The following is a 25,250-nucleotide window of genomic DNA, read 5'->3' as shown; positions in this document are numbered from 1 at the left end:
GCTAATTGTGTGGCCTAGGTGAGTGAGACATGGCAACAGGGATGGAAGCAATAGGAGATTGGTTCCCAATCTATGGGATGCAGACCACTGAGCAGGTAGTAAGAGCAACTGCAAGGGGGCCACAAATCTATACAAATATTAAGCACTGGACTAAAAAGAAAAAAGGTTTCACACCTGCAAAAGCTACTTTTTTCAAATGTCTGTAAATGTTGCCATAATTAGTAAGTCAAATTTGTGTACAATTGTTACTGAATTAATAGTAATTTTTAAAATCACTGATTTGGGAGAAAAAAATTGATAGCACTTTGTGATTGTGAATTAAGAAGAAAACTATTTCATTAGAAGATTATATATATGAGGCCAGGCATAGTGGCTCACGCCTGTAATCCCAGCACTTTGGGAGGCTGAGACAGGTGGATCACAAGTCAGGAGTTCGAGCCTGGCAAAGATGGTGAAACCCCATCTCTACTAAAAATACAAAAATTAGCCAGGTGCGGTGGCGGGCGCCTGTAATCCCAGCTACTCGGGAGGCTGAGGCAAGAGAGTCGCTTGAACCCGGGAGGCGGAGGTTGCAGTGAGCTCAGATCACACCACTGCACTCCAGCCTCAGCAACAGAGCAAGACTCCATCTCAAAAGAAAAAAGAAAAAAAAAAGGCCAGGCGCAGTGGCTCACACCTGTAATCCCAGCACTTTGGGAGGCCGAGGTGGGCAGATCACCTGCGGTCGGGAGTTCGAGACCAGCCTGACCAACATGGAGAAACCCCGTCTCTACTAAAAATATAAAGTTAGCTGGGCGTGGTGGCGCATGCCTGTAATCCCAGCTACTCAGGAGGCTGAGGCAGGAGAATTGCTTGAACAAGGGAGGGTGAGGTTGCGGTGAGCCAACATCACCCCATTGCACTCCAGCCTGGGCAAAAAGAGCAAAACTCCATCCAAAAAAAAAAAAAAAAAAAAAGATTTATACATATTTGCAAATGTGTGTAAGGTTTTAAGGAATAAGAGTGGAAAGAAAATGCATGAATAGCTAATACTCTAATAATAGATTAAACATAAACTCCACATTTTGCAATATAATTACATCAGCCTTTAAGTTCTACTGCATTCAGGCTCCAATACTGTCTTCTAAATTGCATTGACTTGGCCAATCTATCAGTATTCATACTTCCTTTTTAACTTATTAATGCCTCAATTTCTATGATTCTCCCCAAAAACCTGAATGAGAGCATTGATTCTTCCTGTAAAAATTGAAGTATCTGGTTTAATAATCTATTTGTAAAATGTGATATAAATACCAATTCATATGTGTTTCCATGAGGTCCAAAAAAAAAAAAAAGAGAGATTTCTGTAATATAAATACCCATTCATGTGTTTCCATGAGGTCTAAAAAAGAGAGAGAGATTTGATGGCCCAGCACACACCTATAACTATTAATTACTAGTTCAAATGATAAAAACTTTCAAAAATTTAGTGATATGAGAAAACATCATCTTTTAATTTGATAACATTTTGTTTTTAAAAAACAGAAAAGTTTCTTTTAACTTATAAACCATCAGCCCTAACTACTTTAACTGGTCCAGGGTAATAAAAGAGATTTCCCCATCAACTGTGATGTTGGGACTATATAACTAACCAGTGTAAAATTGTCCAAGTTAGAAATATAAGGTTATGCCTTTATACTACTGGACAGAAGATACTAAAATTCATAGGACAATCAAGTTTTAAACACTAAGCACTTGATCATAAATGAAAGCTGATGAGTTATGTGGCAATTTAAAAATATGGCCCCAAAATTCTTTGACATTCCTCACATTAAGAGGTGGAGAATTATGTCCTCTCCCCTAGAATCTGTGATTGCTTGGCCAATAGAATATAGCAGAAATTACGCTATGCTAGTTTTTGGGCCCAGGCCTTAAGAAATTGGCAGCTTCCACTTCTGGTCTTTCGGGACACTTGCTCTTGGAGCCTAGTGATATGCTGACATGGAGAAGTCACACGTTGGTGTTCTGGCAGACAGTACAGCTGAGGTCCCAAATGACAGCCAGCATCAGATATGTAAGTGAAAATGCCTCCGTATGATTTCAGCCACCAGCCTTTGAGCCTTCCTAGCTGAGGTACCAGACACCATGATCCTGGCTATGTCCTAAGTTTTGAGGTAGTCTGCTATTCAACAATAATAACTGGGACAAATTTTGACAACTATGCTAATTTAATAATTCCTAAGAAAAAGAAAAAAGTCCCCAGGCCCATTTTGAACCAACTCTGGAGTGCTAGGAGTCTAAGAGCTTCAAGCGTCATAATGCATTCCTACCTCTAATATGATAGCACTCTATTTCTATGAAGTTCTTCATGATTAATGGCCTCTTCATAGGAATTCAGAAGTTGCAACCTCTCTGAATCTGTTGTTCCACTTTAACTAGATGATCTGATCTCTTGGGTAATAACTAGCTCTATAATACCGAGTCCATTTCCCTATGCATACAGTGTAGCACAGATTTTAAAAAGCAGGCACTCTAGAGTGAAACAGCATGGCTCTCCTACTTAATAACTGTGTGACATGAGTATGTTACTTAACCTCTCTGTGCTAAGTACTGTCATCTGAAAAATGAAGATGTACCCAAAAAGTTGTGAGAACTGAGTTTATGTATCTAAAATGCTTACAACAGCACGTTTACACATAACGAACACATTTTGTAAGCTATTATTGAACACATCTCAAATAAAAAATAAGGTGAACCTTAATGACAATTCAGTTGGTAAACATTAGGGATAAATATAAAGAGAATAAATTATATCCTTACTGAGTGAAAGCTGCATGCCCTCAACCACTTTCCGTTTTCCTGTAGATGGTTTTGATTTTTTACTCCGTACTGTTGACCCCCGGCTGCTGATTCCACTAATGACTGACATGGTGTCATCATCACCACCAGCTAGCAAAGAATTTCGGTAAGACATCAGTGGAAGCCACACATCCTCTCTTCGGAGTGACATCTGAAAGGTCATGAACTTTTCCAAGTAAACATACCTTGAAAAGAAATCAAAACTGTTAGCTTTGATACAGAAATCTGCGGGTTATATTAACTCATAGTTGTGCGAGCAATGGGCATATTACTTCACTACTCAAACTCAGCCTTACAGGACATTAATGAACAATGTTGTCTCTGCCAAGATTTTCACATCAAATGAAATAATTCAGAGCATTCAGTTTAACATTTGCTGAGTACCTATTATGTGCCAGGCACTATGGATAGATACAAAGATGGATATGATATGATACCTACCCGCAAAAAAGTTTCAGCCTGATGGAAATCATAAATCTACCCTTGGATCCAAGTATCTCAAGGCTTATATGTAATTTTGCAATCAAAATTCAACTAATGTTCATGTGACGACTATGTGCTAGATATTTTTTTCCTCAGGTTCCTTAACTATTCTTACAATTCCATGAGGGAAATGTTTTCCCAATTTTACAGGTGACGAAAGAAAGGATAGTAAAAATTAAGAAGTAATCCCACAGTAATAAAAATGAGTAGGCAGCATAACTATGATTCAAGTCCAAGGCTCTGACACCAAGAGTTCTATAAGGCTAAATTATGCTTCAAATAAAGACAATTATTTGTCAATTAACTGTGAAGTGCAATTCAAATATTTGCTGTCATTGTAATGACTGATTTCTATCAATTCAGATTCACCAGTGTGAACAGCATTAAAGAGAATAGGAGAAATCAGTTACAAAGCATACTGCTTTGTTAGCTGTTCAGTATGCCTTTCTCTTTTTTTTTGAGACAGAGTCTCACTCTGTCATCGAGGCTGTAGTGCAGTGGTGCCATCTCGGCTCACTGCAACTCCGTCTCCCAGGTTCAAGCGATTCTCCTGCCTCAGCCTCCTGAGTAGCTGGGATTACAGGTGCACACCACCACGCCTGGCTAATTTTTGCATTTTTTGTAGAGACAGGGTTTCACCATGTTGGCCAGATTGCTCTCGAACTCTCTGCCCGCCTTGACTTCCCAAAATGCTGGGATTACAGGTGTGAGCCGCGGCGCCCGACTCCCAGTATGTCTTTCTGTATTACAATACACTTCAGTCATATATAGTAGTACAGTACTCCTCCAAGCGTGGCCTGTGAACTGGCTACCACTCCAAAAACTGTTAAGTCTGCAACAAGATACAAAACTTGAGCCAAAATATACTCACTGGCAGAGAGATTTACAATTATGTACCCACCACATACCTAAATAGGACATTACAGATAAGTAGCCCACACTAAAGCTATTCGCATTTTGCTTCCTCCTCGTGCCCAGAGGTTACCACTACTTATTACCCCCATGCACATTTTGTACATTCAATACATAGTTGTCCGTAAACATCATAGTACAGTTTTGTACTTTGCTCTTTGTACTCAATGAAATCCAGCTATTTTTACTGTTGCATGGTATTCCATTATATATCAATCTATTGATCCATTTTCAGTTGATGGATGTTTAGGTTATTTTGAGCCTTTCCACTATTTCAAACAATCCAACAGCCATCATTCTTTTGTCGGTCTCCTTGTGCATGTATTCAAGAGTTTCTGTGGGGTATCTACTTATGAATGAAATTACTGGATCATGAGGTATAGAGAATCTTAAACTTTACTAGGCATTGCCAAAGAGCTCCACAAAATGGTCTTGTACTGTCACCAACAATGTATAAAAGGCTCTGCTGCCTCACATCCTTGGCAATACTTGACACTATCAGTCTTCTTAATTTTTCCTAATGTGCTAGGTGAGAAATGGTATTTCATTGTTTTAATTTTTATTTCTCTGATTAATACTGCTTATGCAATTTTAACTGGGATAAATTTATATACAATAGAACACACTAAACTAAGAGCACAGTTGTATCAGTTTTATAACTGAACATAGACCTGTGTGACCCACATGCCTAACAAGATACAGAAACTGGCAGGGCACAGTGGTTCACGTCTGTAATCCCAGCACTTTGCGAGGCCAAGGTGGGCAGATCACCTGAGGTCAGGAGTTTGAGACTAGCCTGGCCAACATGGTGAAACCCTGTCTCTACTAAAAATACAAAATTAGCCAGGCATGGTGGTGCACGCCTGTAATCCCACCTACGCAGGAGGCTGAGGCAGGAGAATCACTTGAACCTGGGAGGCAGAATTTGCAGTGGGCCGAGATGGTGCCTGAAGGACAGAGCTAAACTTCATTTCAAAAAAAAAAAAAAAGATACAGAACTCTAGTACCCTAGTGTTCCCATTCAAACTCTCCAACACTAGAAGTAACCGTTACTGTAATTTTTATCACCATACATTAGTTTTGCCTGCTTTAGAATTTCATATAAAATCTATAGTCTTTAAATGCAAAATACTAGTGAGTTTTCAGACAAGATTATTTACAATATGAGGTATCCATACGCTTCTGCCCTTTTACACCCTCAAAGCCATGGCGAAAGGTAGAAGATTTTTGAGAATTTAAATCCATTTTGGGGGCTCTTTTATAAGTCACCATTATAGGAGACTAAACCAGCAAAGTGCCCTGTTTGAGAATTAAAGGATGTTCCTGATGGATTGCCTTTATTATTCTTTTTCAAATGCTCCCTCCTTAGTTGGGTTAAGGCACAAATGCAGATAAGAACACAAAAAGCAGCCAGGCAGTGATTCATGCCTACAGTCCCAGCTACTCAGATTAAGGCAGGAAAATCACTTGAGCTCAGGAGTTCAAAGCCAGTCTGGGCAACATAGTGAGTCCAGTCTCTTAAATAATACATAAAGTATTCAAATTATGCATCAAAAGCCAAAATTATACTGGAGGAAAACTCACAATATTAAAATACAGTATTATGCATAAAACACAGTTATAATCCTTAAATTATAAAGTTGCTGAAGTATAAACTTTTTTGTGTATTAATGCAATCCTACAATTCTGTGTGAGTAGAAAGGAGAGAAACCAAGTATAACAATTGCCCTTAAGAATCCCAAAATGAAATTAAATAGGACATTTCCAGCAAATACATACACTGTTCTTTTGTCTTGTCGAAGTAGTTTAGAAGAAAATTCACTCAGAATATCAAGAAATGCCAAATTTAAAGGTGGATGGCTCTCCCCTTGCGGATTAGGCTCTTTAAAAGCAAATTCTATGCCATCTCTGCAAAGAAAAAAAAAATAATTGAAATAAATATTTGAGGGACTATAATAAAAAAGTCAATAACTTAGGAAATTTCACTCGCTACTTCCTTTGCCAAGCTTTTGAGGAATAGAAAATAAGGAAGTTGTAAAGTGTGAGAATGTGCAGATATACTGACATTTTATGTCACTGTTACTTTCTTTAAAACAATACACACACACACACACACACACACACCCCCACACACACACCCACACACCCACACCCACACCCACACACACACACCCACCCCCACCCCCCCACCCCCCCCCCACTTAGCTTTCAGTCTGAATATGGTCTGGTATATCTACATTCTTTAGTCGGTACTTTTTTCCATAGAAAATAATGTAAATTCTCTCACATAATGATCAATACATTATCTGTATTTTTCAAGACATAAAGGAGACCTACTCTAACATATAGAACGTTAAAAAAAAAAATTCACAAATATTTGTAATAAACAATTCAAGAGTAAAGTTGAAAATTAAACCCCATCTAAGGCCCATTTTAACTATATTTATGTGACGATAAATACCTCTATTCATCAAAATAACAACCCAACATTATAACTCTATCAAATATGTAACTGAGTAAAAAACAATCCAGATGGAATCAAGAAGGAAAAAAGGATATTACATAAAAAAAGATATTATTTCTGAAAATAATATATAGGTAGTCCTTAAATATTATGTAAAATTACCATCTAATGGATGCATAAAAATAAACTTCAGTTTTAGAAGAAAGTGAAAGGAGAAAGTTAATTAAAGTTGAGGGAGGAAGCCGGGTGTGGTGGTTCACGCCTATAATCCTAGTGCTTTTGGTGGCCTAAGTGGGAGGATCTCTTGAGGCCAGGGGTTCAAGACCAGCCTGGGCAACATGGCGAGACCCTGTCTCTACAAAAAACAAAATAATAATTAAGTTGAGGAAGTATAAGCAAAACTTAAACAAGAGCAGCATATTTTCCTCAGAGAGACAGTTAGCACTTTTATAACTAAATGAGCAAGAGGATGAAGGAGAGTCCAAGACTCTAAAAGCAAGGTTCTTTAACCCACAGGTAACAGATAAAGGGTTTTAATACACAAATGTTGGTTATGTTAAAGGTCTAAAATGTACCCATACTTTAAAAGTGCAATTGATCACTAAACTACATGCCCAGTATAAAATAAAACGACTTCCAATTTTGATAAGGGGAACAAAATATGCAGATGGAAAGAAGGGTGTGGATCAAAACACAGGAAAAGGTCATTACAAAATAAGAGTGCAGAACCAAAGAAAAAACTTGACACAAAGGAATCAAACCTCAAAGACTTCTCTATCTGACAATGAGATCATGACAAAAGTTGATAAAAAAGATGTGTAATGCTTGAATTTATGCTGCTGTGATTCACATAATTTATAGACTTTGTATGGTTTAAATTTAAACAAAGGCTTATAAACGGAGTTTTAATCCTAACTCATTTTGTTGTTGTTGTTGTTGAGACAGAGTCTCGCTCTGTCCCCCAGGCTGGAGTGCAGTGGCGCAATCTCGGCTCACTGCAACCTCTGCCTCCAAGGTTCGAGCCATTCTCATATCTGAGTTGCTGGGACTAGAGGTGCACACCACCACTCCCAGCTAATTTTTCTATTTTTAGTAGAGACGGGTTTCACCATGTTGGCCAGGCTGCTCTCAAACTACTGGCCTCAAGTGATCCTCCTGCCTCAGCCTCCCAAAGTGCTGGGATTACAGGCATGAGCACCAAGCCTGGCCCAACTCATTTGTTGATTGAGATAGCACTGTAACTGGTTCTTTAAAATTAAGAAAGGAGTTAGGGTAGAGATTTATAAGCTAATAATAAAGCATAAATTTAATTTAGTTATTCCAAATGAAAGGGCTAGATTTTTTAAAAAAAGTTTCATGACTAAAAAATATGAGAGCTGAATAAAATATCTGGAGATTACTTGTGTAGCATGGCAATGGCTTCTCTTGTTTTCAACTGATCAAGTCCAAAAGTTAAAGCAAAACGTCGAGCAAGTTCTTTTATGCCACTAAATGTAGAGGATGATCTATCAAAATTATAGCCATTTTCTTGTATCATTTCATTAAAAAGCTGTTTGGAAAGAAAGAAAGCATGTTAAAGTTCTTAATACCTGAAGATTAACATCTTTTAAAATATTACAGTTTCATTTAAAATACAGGTGTTCAATAAATGAGGCACTGTATTTTATTGCAAAACACTAAAACATGATACAAATGACCAAAAGTGTAGTACTTCGTATATTTAAACTGGAGGTTCTTATTAACATTAGAAACCCTTCAGGTTAGTTTTGGCAGAATGCTATCCTGCTGGTATTAATTGGATATTAAGATAGCATATAAAAATATAAAGGAAAAAATACCCCAGCAAATTATTAGGCAACCATGCTCTGTTATTTACGTTTAAGTGGTGAATCTTTACATCAAGCACTCTTAACATGAAATAGCAAAAGCTTAAGAATTTTAATCTTCTTTGACAAAGCAATTCTAATTATAGGACTTGAACCAAAAGAAATAATATTTATGCACAATAATATGTATAAAAATGTTTTAGTGCTATTTATAATAGCAAAACTTGTAAAAAACCTCAGCACAAACAAGGAGACTTTGGTTAAATTGTGGTCTATCTATAAAATGGAATATTATCTAGTCGTCAAAATGGATATGCTAATCATCCTGCTTTGGTTAACTATACACTGTGTCAAAACATCACTATGTACACCCCATAAATATGTACAATTATGTGTCAACTTTTTTTTTTTTTTTTTTTTTTGGAGACAGAGTCTCGCTCTATCACCCAGGCTGGAGTGCAGTGGCGTGATCTTGGCTCACTGCAACCTCCACCTCCCGGGTTCACGCCATTCTCCTGCCTCAGCCTCCCGAGTAGCTGCGATTAAAGGTGTGTGCCACCAAGCCCAGCTAATTTTTGTATTTGTAGTAGAGATGGGGTTTCACCATATTTGCCAGGCTGCTTTCGAACTCCTGACCTCGTGATCTGCCCGCCTCAGCCTCCCAAAGTGCTTGGATTACAGACGTGAGCCACCGCGCCCGGTCATGTGTCAACTTTTTAAAATGAGAAAGACTTCTGGGTATACACCCAGAGAAAATGAAATCCACATGTTGAGGAAATATCTGCACTCACAGAAGCAGAGAACAGAATGGTGGTTGCCAGGGACTGGGGGTTGGGGGAGGCTGAGACTGGTCAAAGGGAACAACGTTTCAGTAGGACAGGATAAATAAGTTCTGAAGATCTATTGTACAGCATGGTGACCATAGTTAAGAGTAATGTACTGTATTGTTTATCTAAAAACTGCTAGGACAGTTGGTCTTAAATGTTCTTACCACAAGTAAGTATGTGATGTAATGTTTATGTTAATTAGCTAAATTTAATCATTTCACAATGCATACATATCAAAACATCATGCTGTATACCGTTAAGTACACAGAATTCTTACTTTTCAATACCTTCACAAAAATCTAGAAAAAAAATAAATGAACCTCTCCTGCTCCAAAAAAAAAGATGCTGAGGAAATTATTTAATGGCATAAATGTGTTCAGTGTTTATTAATATTAAAATGCAGCCTTACAAAATGGAATGCACAATTTAATTTTGTTTAAAAATCAGATTTCATGTATGCATAAAAAAGAGTAACAAGGCCATTAAAAAATAAAAAGGTTATTGTGAAGTGAAAACATTAAGGATAATTTGCTTTTGTTCCTTTTTATATTTTCTAAACTTTCTACAGCTAGCAGCTATTACTTTATAGCAAAAGTTATTTTTTAAATACCATCTTTTCAACCTTTTAAATTGCATTTATTTTTCTTTCTTCATTTTCTGTAGAGATGGGCTCTTGCTATGTTGCCCAGGCTGGCCTCCAACTCCTGGGCTCAAGCAATTCCCTACCTTGGCCTCCCAAAGTGCTGGGATTACAGGCATCAGCCACTATACCCAGCCTACATTTTATTAATTTTAATAGGGAAAATTCAAATTCTCAAATAAAATTAAGAACATTCCTGGCCGGGTGCGGTGGCTCACACCTGTAATCCCAGCACTGTGGGAGGCTGAGGCAGGTGGATCACTAGGTCAGGAGATTGAGACCATCCTGGCTAACATGGTGAAACCCTGTCTCTACTGAAAGTACAAAAAAATTAGCCGGGTGTGGTGCGGGCGCCTGTAGTCCCAGCTACTCGGGAGGCTGAGGCAGGAGAATGGCGTGAACCCGGGAGGTGAAGCCTGCAGTGAGCTGAGATCGCGCCACTGCACTCCAGCCTGGGCGACAGGGCGAGACCCCGTCTACAAAAAAAAGAAAAATCAAAAAAAAGGACATTCCTAAAAGAAAGTTCATTAAGTTGGAATGGGTTGGGTTTTGCATGCAAATTTTGTCTCCAAAGACAAAAGTATACTAAGTCAGTAATTTTCTCTAATTAAATGCCTCAACACTGCCAAAATGAAAACTACTGGTTTTTTTGTTTGTTTTGAGACAGAGTCTCACTCTGTCGCCCAGGCTGGAGTGCATCGCTCATTGCAACCTCCACCTACCAGGTTCAAGCAATTCTCGTGCCTCAGCCTCCCAAGTGGCTGGGATTATAGGCGCACATCATCGTGCCCAGCTAATTTTTGTATTTTTAGTAGAGACGGGGTTTTACCATGTTGGCCAGGCTGGTCTCGAATTCCTGATCTCAGGTGATCCGCTCACCTCGGCCTCCCAAAGCACTGGGATTACAGGAATGAGCCACTGCGCCTGGCCAAAACTATTGTGTTTTAGTTATAAAATTAATATACGCTCACAAAAATAAGTTTGGAAATATACAGAGAAAAAAGTAGAATTCAACATGAAATCTACCAAAACAAGTTAACCACTGTTAATGTATTTTGTGATTACGGAGCTCTTTATACATTAATGAATATAGATCTACACTAATTTTAAGTGTTGTACAACAGTCACTGCAGAAATGTACTATACAGTAAATTTATCTAATATCCTGATAGACTTTTAGATTATGTCTTACTTCCTATAAACAATGTTGCAATATACAACTTTGTATATCAACTTTTGCAAACTTGTCTTATCACCTTGGATAAAAGAGTAGATTTAAAAAGTAGAATTGCTGCCTCAAATGGCATACACATTATAAATTTTTACATAAATTGCCAAATTGCCTACCATATCTATATTTCCTCCATACCTTAGATAGCTATAGGTTTTGCCAATCTTGACAGTTTGAAAGCAAAAAAATAATCTCACTTGTACTTTCTTGTATTTCTACTTTTATAAATTGCCTATTGCACACTTTGCTCAATTTCAACTGCTACCTTATTTTGCTAACTATTAGGTGTTAATTGTGTTAGCTAAAGTTGGTACTCTTAATGCTTACCTGTTGCAGACTGAGAATAAGGGTCTTAGCACACTGAATTTTGTCTATCTGCCTTGTTTTACTCATTGTTTCTTTGATGATATCTCCATAGTCATTATAATACTGTAAAGAAATTTGTACAAATTAGAGCTTTATCTCTTAAAACTACTTGACAATAAGACTAATTTTAGGTTAGTCATGTAAACATGTCACAAAAGTATGTATCTGGCCAAAATTATGCCTTCAAAGGCAGGAAAGAATGTTACTGAAATCTAAAGATCATTTCTAAGCATACAGTCCCTAACTTCAGTAAAATCATATATACAAAACAGTTAAGATCTAATCAAATTAAGCTCCACACTTGGTTAAAATAAAGAAGGTATACTGGTCAGTTTTAGTCAAAACAACAATTAGGTTATGCAGATTTTCAGAAGTAACACAAAATATACAAACAAAATTCTCTTTGTAAAACAATAAATATAATCTCAGTTACACTTATAACTAATTCATTGATACCAGGTATACAGGCCATGAGCAGTTTAAAACTTGATTAATTTGGCTTATAGAATCTAACAGCCTATAAACAACTTTTAAAAGAAAAGTTGTTTATACAACATTTACATTACACATTGCACATGAAATTTTTTCCTAATTTAAGATCATGTTTCAAACACGTACAATAACAATTATCAGATTACAGAATAACCACGTCCCTATAACTAATAAGTGACTTTAGAATACCTAAGACTAAAACTTTAAAATTTGTTAAATAACTTCATAAACAACCTTAGTTTAAAAAAAAAAAAAAACCTGGTAATTATCATCCCAAATGATTTAAGTTCCAAAATAATTTTCAATGATATTAGAGTTCAAGTAGCAAAATATTCCAGAGAGGATTAACTAGGTTTAAATATATTACATATTTTATTTCTTGAAAGCAAAGGCTTTAAAAAGTTTACATTTATAATTAGATTTTAGTTGAGGAAGGATTTTTAAAGCTATCTTACCATATTTAGTCACATTCTGTTAGTATAATCAACAATATCCTGTTTATCACTACTTTTAACTTAACAAAACCTCATATATAGTTATGAAAATTATGAATAACCTATGGTTAATCAAATCAGACTTTGAGAACCAAAGGGGAAAACCTTAACAATCACAGTGGAACAGATAAAGGAACTCAAGTCACAAAATGCTTGGAGTTATTCAAGGTCGCAAGATGCATAGTAACCAAGCCAAAACTACCACCCAAGTCTTCTGACTCCTGAAACTCTTTTTAATGTTACATCAAGCAGAGGAGGAATGCCATCCTATTATCTTAAACTGAATCATAAATGCTATTTCTGATAGTGACAAATTAAGAGAGGCCGTCTCCAATATTCCAAATGCAAACGAACACAATAAACCCAAAATGTCCATTAACTGGAGTAGAGGTATAAGGAAATGTTATTGAAAACACTAAATATTTTAAAATACAACTCTTTTACACTAGAAATGTAATTTGCCACTTAAAGAATTCAATGGCAGCCATGCATAAAAACCAGTGTTGCATTTTAAAACTATCTTGCTATCCATTTTTCAACTTTACCTTCATATACTGTTTGAAGATATCTGCAGCTGTATTCATCTCCACCACAGTATATACAATTAGCTTACAAAATGCTGCAAGTAAATTTCTTCTCTTGTGCAGAGCTTCAATTTTACTGGCTTCATCCTCTTGCTGACCATCTGGAGAAAAAGTCCCAAACATTAAGCATCTTGTATTTTATTTCAACCATGTATTTTTTAAATTCTCACTATGAAACATGCTTTTATAAGAGAATTTGAAAAAGGAAAAACATTAAGATTAAAATTATAACCATTCATAATTTATTCCAATAGACTAAATTTTTGTGACATCAAATAATGATCAGAACAAATGGAACTGAATCACTCCATTTGTTCGTATTCCATGTTCACCTAGTGAAGTCAGGCTAAACTTGCCTAACATTCATCTACTTCCCTAGCAGGTCAGTTTGTCAACAAAATCTGCACACTCAATGTCTGTTAGTTAAGGCTCCTACATTCCTGAACACTGCCAACCTCAGAATTTCTGTTATCCCTTCCAAGGATGATCCCACCTTACCTCAAACCCCAAAATCTGGCTATAACAGTCCTCCTTTGTACATATATTCAGCTAGACAGGCCCCAGAAACCATTCTGTCTTTTTAAAATAATCTTGCATATTTCCACTCTGATCCATTATGTGAAATCTTGACATTCAATTCTCAAGAAGACAAACTTATTTCCAAATTCGCAGTCAGGGAAGCCCCACTGCAGCCTCCAAGTCATGCCAAATAACTGTTTTACTTATTGGATACTGTAAATAAAACTGGATGAAGCTTTTTATATTTAAAAAAAAGCTGCATACAAAAATTTTTCCCTCTGGACAGATTTTACAAATGAAATTACTTGTAAAAAAAAAAAAAAAAAAAAAACACTATCCCAGGCCGGGTGCGGTGGCTCACACCTATAATCCCAGCACTTTGGGAGGCCGAAGCAGGCGGATCATCTGAGGTCAGGAGTTCGAGACCAGCTTGGCCAACATGGTGAAACCCCATCTCTACTAAAAATACAAAAATCAGCTGGGTGTGGTAGCACACGCCTATACTCCCACCTAGTTGGGAGGCTGAGGCAGGAGAATGGCTTGAACCCGGGAGGTGGAGGTTGCAGTGAGCCAAGATCACGCCACTGCACTCCAGACTGGGCAACAAGAGTGAAACTCCGTCTAAAAAAACAAACAAACAAACAAACAAACCACTATCCCTTGTTAAATGAAGTTAAAATTGTTTATGTTTATTAGCCATTTATAATTCCTCTGGTGAACAGTCTGCGCATATCCTATAAGCTCCAATATAAGGTTCCCAATATCAAAAACTATTTTATGTATAGTAAGAATGTTCCTTCATTTAATTAATTTTTCATCCTGTCTCTGGTAATCTTTGACAACTTCTAGTAAACTAAAACCAAATTTTAAGAGTAAGAATTTAAGACAGACCATCAGAGAACGTTTTATCTCAAATGTATGTCCCAAGATGCAACACTATTTGCTTAGAAACCTAAGACATATCATTACACTGAATACATAAAGTAACCTTTTCTTAATAGCTCTGTCACTATAATGGAAAATTTCTACATGACATTGTTTCCAATGGCATACAGACATTTTCCCTCTAAAGACTAAACTATCCTATGATATTCAGAGTTTTTAAGTCCTGATTTTTATTTTTCTCCACTAACTGCTTGTCAAGAACTAGCCAACTTTTTCTCTTGTGGATATTAAGGAATGTAGAGAAGTACCTAACACACTGGGCCTTTCATAAGTGTCAGCTGCCATTATTATTATGTATTGTCAATGAAATGCCTCGAAGAGCATTCCCTATTTTACTCTCTCTTTCTAATCTGATGTAGGCTAACAAATACAATATCCAAAGATCTACAATACTAGATGTTAGGTGAGGATGAGTAACAATGGAAACTATCATATGCTGCTGGAAGGAGGGTAAAACAATACAACCACTTTAACAAAATATGATCAAGTTTAAGATGCACACACACTACCTAATCTAGCAATTCCATTCAGGTATACACTAGAAAAGCAAATGCACATGTGCTCAAGGAGCTAAGCATTGAAATATTTGTTGTAACGCTATTTTAATTGAGGAAAAAGTAGAAATAACCTAAATGTCTAAAAATAAGAAAATGGATAAACTGTAACTTGTATCATATAATATTCAGCAGTTAGAATGAATGAATATCATATAATATTCAGCAGTTAGAATGAATGAATTGTAGCCACATGTCAACCCTGAAAAAAATCTCAAGAATGTAAATTCAAAAAGGAAAACTGCACTGGGTGCAGTGGCATGTGCCTATAATCCCGGATACTGAGGAGGCTGAGGCAAGAGTACTGTTTGAACCCAGGAGGTTGAGGCCAGCCTGAGCAATATAGCAAGATCTCATTTCATATTTTAAAAAGAAGAAAAAAGGCAAATTGCAAAATGTTCAACATAATATTATTTACATGGAAGTTAGCAAGAATAAATGAACTATGTATTGTTAACAGATACAAATTCTTAGTAAAATAAAATTGAAATGCAAAGGTGTGATAAACAACAAATTTGGGGTAGCAGTTCTCTCTAGGGAAAATGGGAGGATAATGGGATAAGGGAGGAATACAAATGAGGGCTTCTTTTGTAACTGTGCTTTTATTTCTTTAAACAACCTAAAACAAATACAGCTAAATTTGACAAAGACTGATGGAATGGTTACGTAAAAATCTGTTATATTTTATACTCTTCCACTGGACTAGAATGCACTTCATTTTAAAAGTGAAAATAGTGCCAGGTGTAGTGGCTCACATCTGTAATCCCAGCACCTTGAGAAGCCAAGATGAGAGGATTGCTTGAGCCCAAGAGTTTGAAACCACCCTGGGCTACAAAGCGAGACCTCGTCTCTACTAAAAATTAAATAAATTAGCCAGGCAGAGTGGCACACGCTTGAGTCCCAGCTACTCCAGAGACTGACGTGGGAGAATCATTTGTACCTGGGAGATTTAGGCTGCAATGAGCTATATGAAGTTCACACCACTTCACTCCAGCCTGGGTGACACAGTGAGACCCTGTCACACACAAACACACACATACACACACACACACAAGTCTAAGGAGATAAGAAGTGTGGGTAATTCTAGGAAGCTCCTAGATATATCAAGAGTTTTGGCAAGCTTACTCTAATTCAACTCCCCATGGACTAAATGAAGCTAAGGCAGCCCCAAATTAACAAAAGGGTTATGTACTAAAACTTATTTTGTATCAGGTTTTAGAATCCAACTGTACTTTCTCATAGACGTTTTAGAAGTTTTAAAAAAAGACGTTTTATAAAGTCCTATTCATTTTTTGGATTAACTTCAGATGTCAGCTTCTCAAAAGATGTTTCAATACTTGCAGATCAGTGAGAACTTATTCTACATGCCCACAACACTTTGTACATGCCTCTATTACTTATCAAAAATTGCACTATAGGCCGGGCGCAGTGGCTCATGCCTGTAATCCCAGTACTTTGGGAGGCCCAGGCAGGCAGATGACCTGAGGTCAAGAGTTCAAGACCAGCCTGACCAACATGGTGAAACCCCATCTCTACTAAAAAAAAAAAGAAAGAAAGAAAGAAAAAAGAAAAGAAAGAAAGAAAGAAAAAAGAAAAGAAAGAAAGAAAGAAAAAAAAGAAAAATTAGCTGGGCGTGGTGGTGGGCACCTATAATACCAGCTACTCAGGAGGCTAAGGCAGGAAAACCATTTGAACCCGGGAGGCAGAGGTTGCAGTGAGCCAAGATTGTGCCACTGCACTCCAGCCTGGGTGGCAGAGTGAGACTCCATCTCAAAAAAAAACAAAAAAACAAAAAACAACAACAACAACACTATAATTACTTGGTTCTTTTCAACCTGAATTTAATTCTTGAAGGATGAGACCTTGTCTCATCTTTTCATATCCATACCATCTAGTAAACTGCCTGCTGACCAATAAATGTTTGTCAAATCAATGTTATGAATAAAAGCATAACTAAGCCAATAGCTTAGAGTGACAGATGAAAAACTCAAAGTATATAAACTTCACTACATGGATTCTGACAACTGTTTTGGCTACTCTGGGTTTCTCATTTGTGTTCAGGTTAAGTTTTTAGTATGTGAGCACAAAGCTCTCTATTGCTAAAAATAAGCTACATGCCATATACAGAATTATATATATATTTACACCCTGATATGCAGTGATACATCAGTATGGATATATACATGTTGATGTTGTATTTTCCTTTAAGTATTACCTTCACAGTTTGGGAAGCCGAGGCAAGAAGATCACTTGAGGCCAGGAATTCAAGACCAGCCTGGGCAACATATCAAGACCCATGTCTACAAAAAATTAGCCAAGCATGGTGGCGCACCACCTGTAGTCCTAGCTACTCAGGAGGCTAAAGGGGGAGGACTGCTTTGGTCAGAGTTTGAGGGTGCAGTGAGCTATCATCATGCTACTGTACTCCAGGCTGGGCAACAGAGTGAGACTCTGTTTCTAAAAAATAAAAATAAACAAAAAACATACCTTCAAACTAAAAACAAACCCAGAAAGACGTCACCAAATATCACTTCTTCTCCATGACCTCATGCTCAAGTAAGGCAATTAGGGTGTGTAAACAATTAGGGTGTGAAGAGTAACTTAACACTAGGTAAGGCTGGTTTGATTCTTTTCCTGTGAACATTATATACTGCCCCAGACTTTTACAGAGCAGTTTCAAACATTTTTCTAACATTCAGAAATCAAATTAATACTCCCCAAATTTAAAAAAAAAAAAAAAACCTATGGTATACAAGTATACAACAAAAAGTCACATAAATACTTTATTCTTTCCAAATTATCTGCATATTGGTATTACCAATGAATAAGGGCAAGAGGGAATAAATTTTATTGAGTACCTGCTATATGTCCAGGCACTGTACTAGTCATTTGACTCAATTTTAACAGTTTTATGATGTAGTTAGAAATTAGAAAGCAGGCTCAGTGCTAGTGAGAAGCAGCGATCTGACTTGAAAGCCTATACTCTGCAACATCATGTTTTCTTTACAATGGTACAAAAAAATGAACATAAATGTGCTGGAATATATACCTGTGTTTCACGTTTTTAAGGATAAAATATATTTTAGTGCACCGATGTACATCATTGTTACTTAAGTTTGATTTTATGGTGGACACACAGATTTAATAAAAAGATGGCAATAAAATTACCTGCACTATTATTATCATCATCCTGTTCAATGAAGACATGATCCAAAATAAAGCTGAGCAACTCAGACTGCAATGAAGAATCAGGGGTGTAAACTAACGGCTCTAACATGTCACGCCCTCCTGACATAATCTGATGGCTGAAGATCATCAAAATATCACACAGAATAGTGAAGGCCTATTAAAAAAAAAAAAAAAAGAGGAAAGCATGCTATAATCCAAGGTTTCTCACTAACTGCCACAAACAATTTACATATTTAACACAGAAACAGAATCCAACTTTCTATATTTAAAAATCTTAAGAGAAATCAATGTTTAGTATTTTGCTAAGATTCTAAAGCTGCGAAGTATAATTTATATAACAATGAATGCTTATATTTGTATAAGGCTTTACTAACTGCAAAGTGATTTCACAAATTTTTTTTTTTTTAATTTTCAGCAACATTAAGTGACCTGTACAATATGTTACACACTACAAAAATATGCAGGGTCAGGACTCAAACTCAGGTTTTCTAACTCCAAATCCCCTACTTTGCTCTATATTGCAATGCCACAAGGTATTCATTCTCAAATATGAAATAATGTATAAACTTGGTACCACTCTTCATTCTACAGAAGAAAAAACATTAAAGAGATAAGTATTAGAATAGAGATCACAAAATCTATGGTACTTATTAAGCACTCTCATTGTTCACACGTGTACTGATTAAGTAGCGAAAACATAACCAGATACAGGGCTGCTTACTATTTATCAGATAAACCTGAGCATATTATAATAAACATAAGGCTGAAGTTGTATCTCAAGGAGCTTAATAAAAACTCTGCCATGGGTTTTAAATGGGAGTCACAGACTAATTAATTATTTGTTGGGAAGGGGTAATGAAAATAGAAATTTAGGGTCACAAAGTAAACCAGAAAATACATTTAAAGGAAGATCATTCCTGGAAAGACAATATAATACAGAGCACAAAAGCAGATCTTATTAACAGTTTCGCCATTTTGGAACTAACCATATTTACTTTTTCTCTTTACTTTATGTTTTTACCCCTTCCTTCAGTCTCTTCTCCTAACTACTATAGTAGTAATTTATACCTATTAGCATATTTCAGTTTACAAAAACTTGCAACATAAAGAATAAGGATATAAAGTATTAAGTATGATGATATTTACTAATTAGCTGAACTGGTAAATCAAGTGAGCTGACCAGGACACATTCTGGGAAGCTGTTGGGAAGACTGGGCACATAAGCTGTTTAATAACTAAATAATTAATCTCTATGGCCTGAGCAAGGGATTACATAGGAGGTTACACAGGATAACCCACAAGGATTATGTGTTAATGCTATAAAAATAGGGATTATTATGCTGAATATCTTGGTGTCTCATGCAATTATAAAGTAATATTTCATGCATTAGGTTTGGATCCGTGCATGTCATTAAAATCCTATTCCAAGAGTTTAAATCTAAATTCAATTTACTACCATCAGAAACCTTGTTCCTTTCATCTCAATTACAGAGATGAAACTTAAAGTACCACACCCTTTATTGCTATAGTTCAAAACTACACACGTAAAATTGGAGAGAATTCAGCAATGTAATAGTTATGGCAATATACTTCATATCTTTGGAAAAAGAAATAGCAAAATTCAGTAACTGCACCTTGGCATGTGTGACCAAGCATATATGTATGGTAGGGACAAGAGAGAGCTGGAAATAATAAAAAAAGAGACTACCAGCTGGGCACTGAATGAACATTTTAAACTATAAAAATCCAAATATGTTTTATTAAAATTAGCTTCGGTATTTTTAAATTAAATAAAGACAAGTGCCAAACAAAGGGCTGGTATATTTGAATAACACTGAACTAAAATAAATAGTACCTAACATATCACAATGTCCAAAAATCATAGTCAGGTTGACTATTGGGATTCTACCTGAAAAAACAAAGGTTAAGCTGTATGAAATGGTCACAAACCTTGAAATCACCATAATCATTTTGACTATACCATATTAACAGTTCTTATGAAATACTTGTGAAAACATCTTCCCATAAAAGCATTTGAAAAGCATGTTTCCAACGAAGCTTAATCCTCTCAATTAGGGAATTAGAATTGAACATGATGTTAGTTCTAGGATCAAACCAGGTAACAGTCTATTTCGAGAATTGAAAAGGTTAGAAGTAATGGAAGCATTAAGGCATACGCGTTGGGAAGGTAACACTTGGAAGACAGGGAAGCGATTATAAATGTTTATTTCAGACAAGGTCCACAGGAAGATCAGGATGAGCGAGAATGCCAACATCTGATATTCTCAGAGATAACAAAACCTTGTGGACTTTTCTACCCTGGAACAAACTTGTCATATTAGCTGCTTTCAGAAATGACTTTTGTTAATTTCATACATCTATAATTTGTATGAAGAAGTCTGTTTACCATGTGTCATAAAGAAACAACAACATAAAATGACTATAAGGGTAATCTATAATGCAATTATAAACCCCATATGAAATTAATCAATTTTATTATGCACAAGTCGAATATATTAACCTTTTTTTTAGTATAGTATACATAGGCAGATACAAGATATTTCTGCTTTGCTCAATCTTAGTATTATTTAAACTTTCTACATTAGTTAAGATTTTATAAAGGTTGCTTACAAAAAGATTACCATCTATAGTAATTACTAACCTGTTCCTTAACAGTAGTATTCACGTTGGTCAGGTAATGTTGACATATCTGACAAAATACTCTCATTTGTTTCTTTAAACGCAGCAAGTCCTCCTTGAAAAAATTTAACATTAACTTTTAAAAAATATTGTATAAACAATTCAGCATTTCTTTAAAATGTTTTCAATTACGTAAAACATTATCTCATATATAGCTTTATTAACTCTACTTCTGCATTTGATTTAAATTTCTTCTTTATAATTTACAAGAAATGAAAACAAAGAGACGGTTTGTCTTACAAATCTCACCAAATTGCAGCCTTAAAAATATGAGGTACATTAATAGATAATATCCTAAGGCTTTAGGATATTAGGAGGGTGAGAAGACTTATATAATTGATATGGCAATCTTTAATAAAGCCACTAGCACAGGATGCTAATAAAGATTTACGCTCCATGCTCACATTATTTCAAGGGTGGTCAACCCATAAATGGAAGAAAATAATAATAAAAAAGAAACAGCACCTTCCATTTCTTGTTAGAAGGATACTGCTGTACTTTATAAAAACTCAGAATGGAAAATATTTTGTGGTATTACTATAAACTTTAAAATATCTCAAACTTTTTATTTTTATTGGTTTTTTTTTTTTGAGATGGAGCTCACTCTATTGCACAGGCTGAAGTGCAGTGACATGATCTCAGCTCACTGCAATCTCTACCTCCTGGGTTCAGGCAATTAATTCTCCTGCCTCAGCATCCTGAGTAGCTGAGATTACAGGTGCACACCACCACACCTGGCTAATTTTTGTATTTTTAGTAGAGACAAGGTTTCACCATGTTGGCTGGGCTGGTCTCAAACTCCTGACTTCAAGTGAGTAGCCTTCCTCAGCCTCTCAAAGCGTTGGGAGTACAGGCGTGAGCCACTGTGCCTGGCTTACCATAAATAATTTTATATTCATCCCTTTCCTCTACTAAAAATACTGCCTTTTTTCCAGTTTATTTTTTAACTTTCAACATAGGTGAGCAATTATATATGGTAATATAGTCACCGTTCCTACTACAAGCTTAACATTTAGTTAAATTAACTTTTTCCTAAGTGTTTGATAAAAAGCACACAATGGGCAGGGCACAGTGGCTCAGGCTTGTAATCCCAGCACTTTGGAAGGCCAAAATGGGCGGATCAGTTGAGGCCAGGAGTTCACGAGCCTGGTCAACATGGTGAAACCCCATGTCTACTAAAAATGCAAAAGTTAGTGGGCGTGGAGGTGCATGACTGCAGTCTCAGCTACTTAGGAGGCTGAGGCATGAGGATTGCTTGAACCCGGAAGTCAGAGGTTGCAGTGAGCCGAGATTGCACCACTACACTCCAGCCTGGATGACAGAGCAAGACTGCCTCAGAAGAAAAGGGGGGGAAAAAAAAAGCACACAATGTTAACAATACTATATTGATTTTTCAAGAGGAAAAATCCATTTGTAGATATAACAACATCTTAAAAGCCCAGAGAAATTCTAAGCATTTAACATTATTTTGTGGGTTTAGGCAACACAAACTTATTATCAAGAGGATTACTTTTTGAAGAAAATGTCTACAAACACCTAACTCCAGAACTCTCAGAAATTGCGTGATATTTCTAAAAATGAGCCCAAACAATATTTAAGGCAATATCCAGTACTACAAGTACAATGTTTAAGCTTCCAGTTTACAAATGGAAAAGGCAGTCCTGTTTAGTTCAATTACTAAACACATTAAGGATTATCATTATGGGTAAAGCTTTAAAAGCTCTATATATACTAATAGCTGGCGCTGGCACATTATATATTCAATTATATTCAATCAGAAAATGATTGATCATGAATTTGGAACATCACTAGAGAGATCCTGAATATGAATAAGGTTATCCCAAAACAATACCAGAGCATAAGAAGATCTAGGGGGAGCTGGTTTATTATCTTCAATTTATGTAATCTAATACTTATATCTGTTTCAAAGGCTCTTGCTCACCAACTTTGAGAATACAGAAAACCACAGATTATGCCACCTTCAAATGTGAACAACAATTTTTAATTAAAAATCATACCTTGAAACATACCATATCGATATCCTCCACTGAATATACATCAAACTACAAATAACAGTACATTAGAAACAAGCAACATTTCACTGAAATAACTGATCTCGTTAAATGTGTGAGTTTGCTGAAAACAGTTAATGATATTTAGTCTAATAAAAACACTACTGAACCACCACAAACCTTTGTAGAGCTGCTTTCAGTTATCTTAGCAAGTTGCCAAAGGATTACATAGTGAGTACACTGCAGTGCGTGAATAACAATCTGTAAAAAGAATCAAAGGATACAGTTAAAATTTAAAAGTCACAAGACTTCACTTTTCAAAGATAAATGTGTAACTAGTAAATAAATAAAAACCTGCTCAGGCATGTCTCCATTTTCGATTCCAGTTTTCAAGAGTTTGTAATTACAAGCAAATAAATCCCACTTTGAAAGGTCATGGGCACTGTAAAAAAAAAAAAAAAAAAAAAATTAAGTTTTATTAAAAAGCTAAGCCTAATGACAATTGTTTTGGACTTGACTGTTAACAGAATGCAGTAAATGCAGTAAACTTTAAAATGCCCCCACAACAACAACAACAAATTAGCTTAGAAATTAACATAACCCACAAAATACGCAAGTTTATTTCTACAGATTTAAGAAAACAGGAACTTCAAAATTCAACTTACTTATGAAAAGCAGTAATCCTCTTCAATGTTGACAATACCTGATATGCATCATCTTCATCAGGTTCTTCACCCTATAAATATTAATTATACATTAAGAACCATCAAAGTGAAAAATCCTAGGCTATCAAAATGTTACTATTACCTTGAAAAATAAAGAATAACATAACAAAACCCACAAATGAACTTTGTCATTCAATACCTAGATCTGGCCAAATTTAAGGCAATATGGCTGGGGTAGTAAGTCAATACAAGTTTATCATAGAAACATAACCAAGAGGAAAAACGAAAATGACATTCTTCTTTTTCTTCTAAGTAAACTTGACACAAAATTATAAAGGCATCTATTTTTTCACAGTAATAAATGCACTAGGACAATAAAATACTTAAATGACAAGAAGATCAGAAAGACAATACCTGAAGGACAAAACCTAAGTACCTTAAACGTATATCATCATGAAGACATATGACACTAATCACAAATAAATAGCGAAAAACCCTCTGAATAATGACTAGATATGCTGGTCCCATTTGGATATCAACATCTATTAATATGCTTTTCAACTTAAGGTAACTTCACTTTCGAAAAATTTTACGAGTCTTACTACAGGAAACATAAAATTGCTTACACATTACTGAATCTACTGTGTTGAACTCTAGTTCTCTCAAAAAAGCACTTGTTTTTAAACTATAACTCTTCTACAAAGTAATTAAATTTAATTAAACCATTGCTTGATTTTAAATTAATTTGTCCTAATCAAAATCATATTCAGCCAAGAGCAGAGGTATTAAAATTTTTAACTAAGAATGTAATCATCGTACATCAACATATTTGCACAAACCTCCAATTAGTAAAACTTAATAAGCCCGGAATAACGATATATACCAAATAAAAGTTAAATGAGTAATTAATAAAACAAGAAAACTAGAAATCACAAAGTCCATATGATCTTACAGCATTAATGATAAAAGTGATGTGGAAAAGGCTAATGGCATTAATTTGACAATTATGAATATTTTATTCAAAAAATTTAATGTAAATATACATTTCTGGAAAAAATAACAATCACAACAAAAATACAAGTGTATTTAAGTGCTATGCACTAAGCCTCTTTGGAAATACAAGAGAAAACACAGGAAACTCCAACAGTAGCAGCGGCTATAATAACTTATTAAAGTTTTATAATACCAAAACCCAGACTGGGTGTGGTGGCTCAGCCTGTAATCCCAGCACTTTGCAAGGCCGAGGTGAGTGGATCACCTGAGGTCAGGAATTCAAGACCAGCCTGGCCAACGTGGTGAAACCTCATCTCTACTAAAAATACAAAAATTAGCCTGGTACAGTGGTACACGCCTATAGTCCCAGCTACTCAGAAGACTGAGGCCGGAGAATCGCTTGAACCTGGGAGGCAGAAGCTGCAGTAAGCCGAGATCGTACCACTGTGCTCCAGCCTGGGCAACAGAGCAAGACTCCGTCTCCAAAAAAAAAAACATAACGTCCTTCCCTAACCT

At 35.9% G+C, this 25,250-nt stretch overlaps 1 protein-coding gene across 21 annotated transcripts in view; it reads right to left on the bottom strand.

Annotated features, from left to right (window-relative positions):
• Positions 1-25,250, bottom strand: part of STAG2 (STAG2 cohesin complex component) — a 141,829-nt gene that overhangs the window by 12,884 nt on the left and 103,695 nt on the right. For all 21 annotated transcript variants that reach the window (XM_054471186.2, XM_054471197.2, XM_054471187.1 and 18 more), the window contains 10 exons: positions 23,742-23,812; positions 23,431-23,518; positions 23,257-23,337; positions 21,027-21,119; positions 18,344-18,518; positions 13,119-13,258; positions 11,549-11,650; positions 8,098-8,246; positions 6,013-6,141; positions 2,800-3,023 (listed from right to left, as the gene is read on the bottom strand). In XM_054471186.2, coding sequence (XP_054327161.1) covers positions 2,800-3,023; positions 6,013-6,141; positions 8,098-8,246; positions 11,549-11,650; positions 13,119-13,258; positions 18,344-18,518; positions 21,027-21,119; positions 23,257-23,337; positions 23,431-23,518; positions 23,742-23,812 — 1,252 coding nt within the window. The remainder of the gene's footprint in view (positions 1-2,799; positions 3,024-6,012; positions 6,142-8,097; positions 8,247-11,548; positions 11,651-13,118; positions 13,259-18,343; positions 18,519-21,026; positions 21,120-23,256; positions 23,338-23,430; positions 23,519-23,741; positions 23,813-25,250) is intronic.

Source organism: Pongo pygmaeus, chromosome X, assembly GCF_028885625.2.
Source record: "Pongo pygmaeus isolate AG05252 chromosome X, NHGRI_mPonPyg2-v2.0_pri, whole genome shotgun sequence".
In the NCBI taxonomy this organism is placed as follows: domain Eukaryota; kingdom Metazoa; phylum Chordata; class Mammalia; order Primates; family Hominidae; genus Pongo; species Pongo pygmaeus.
Note: the sequence above shows the minus strand (reverse complement) of the source record. Positions and strands in the feature narration are given on the sequence as shown.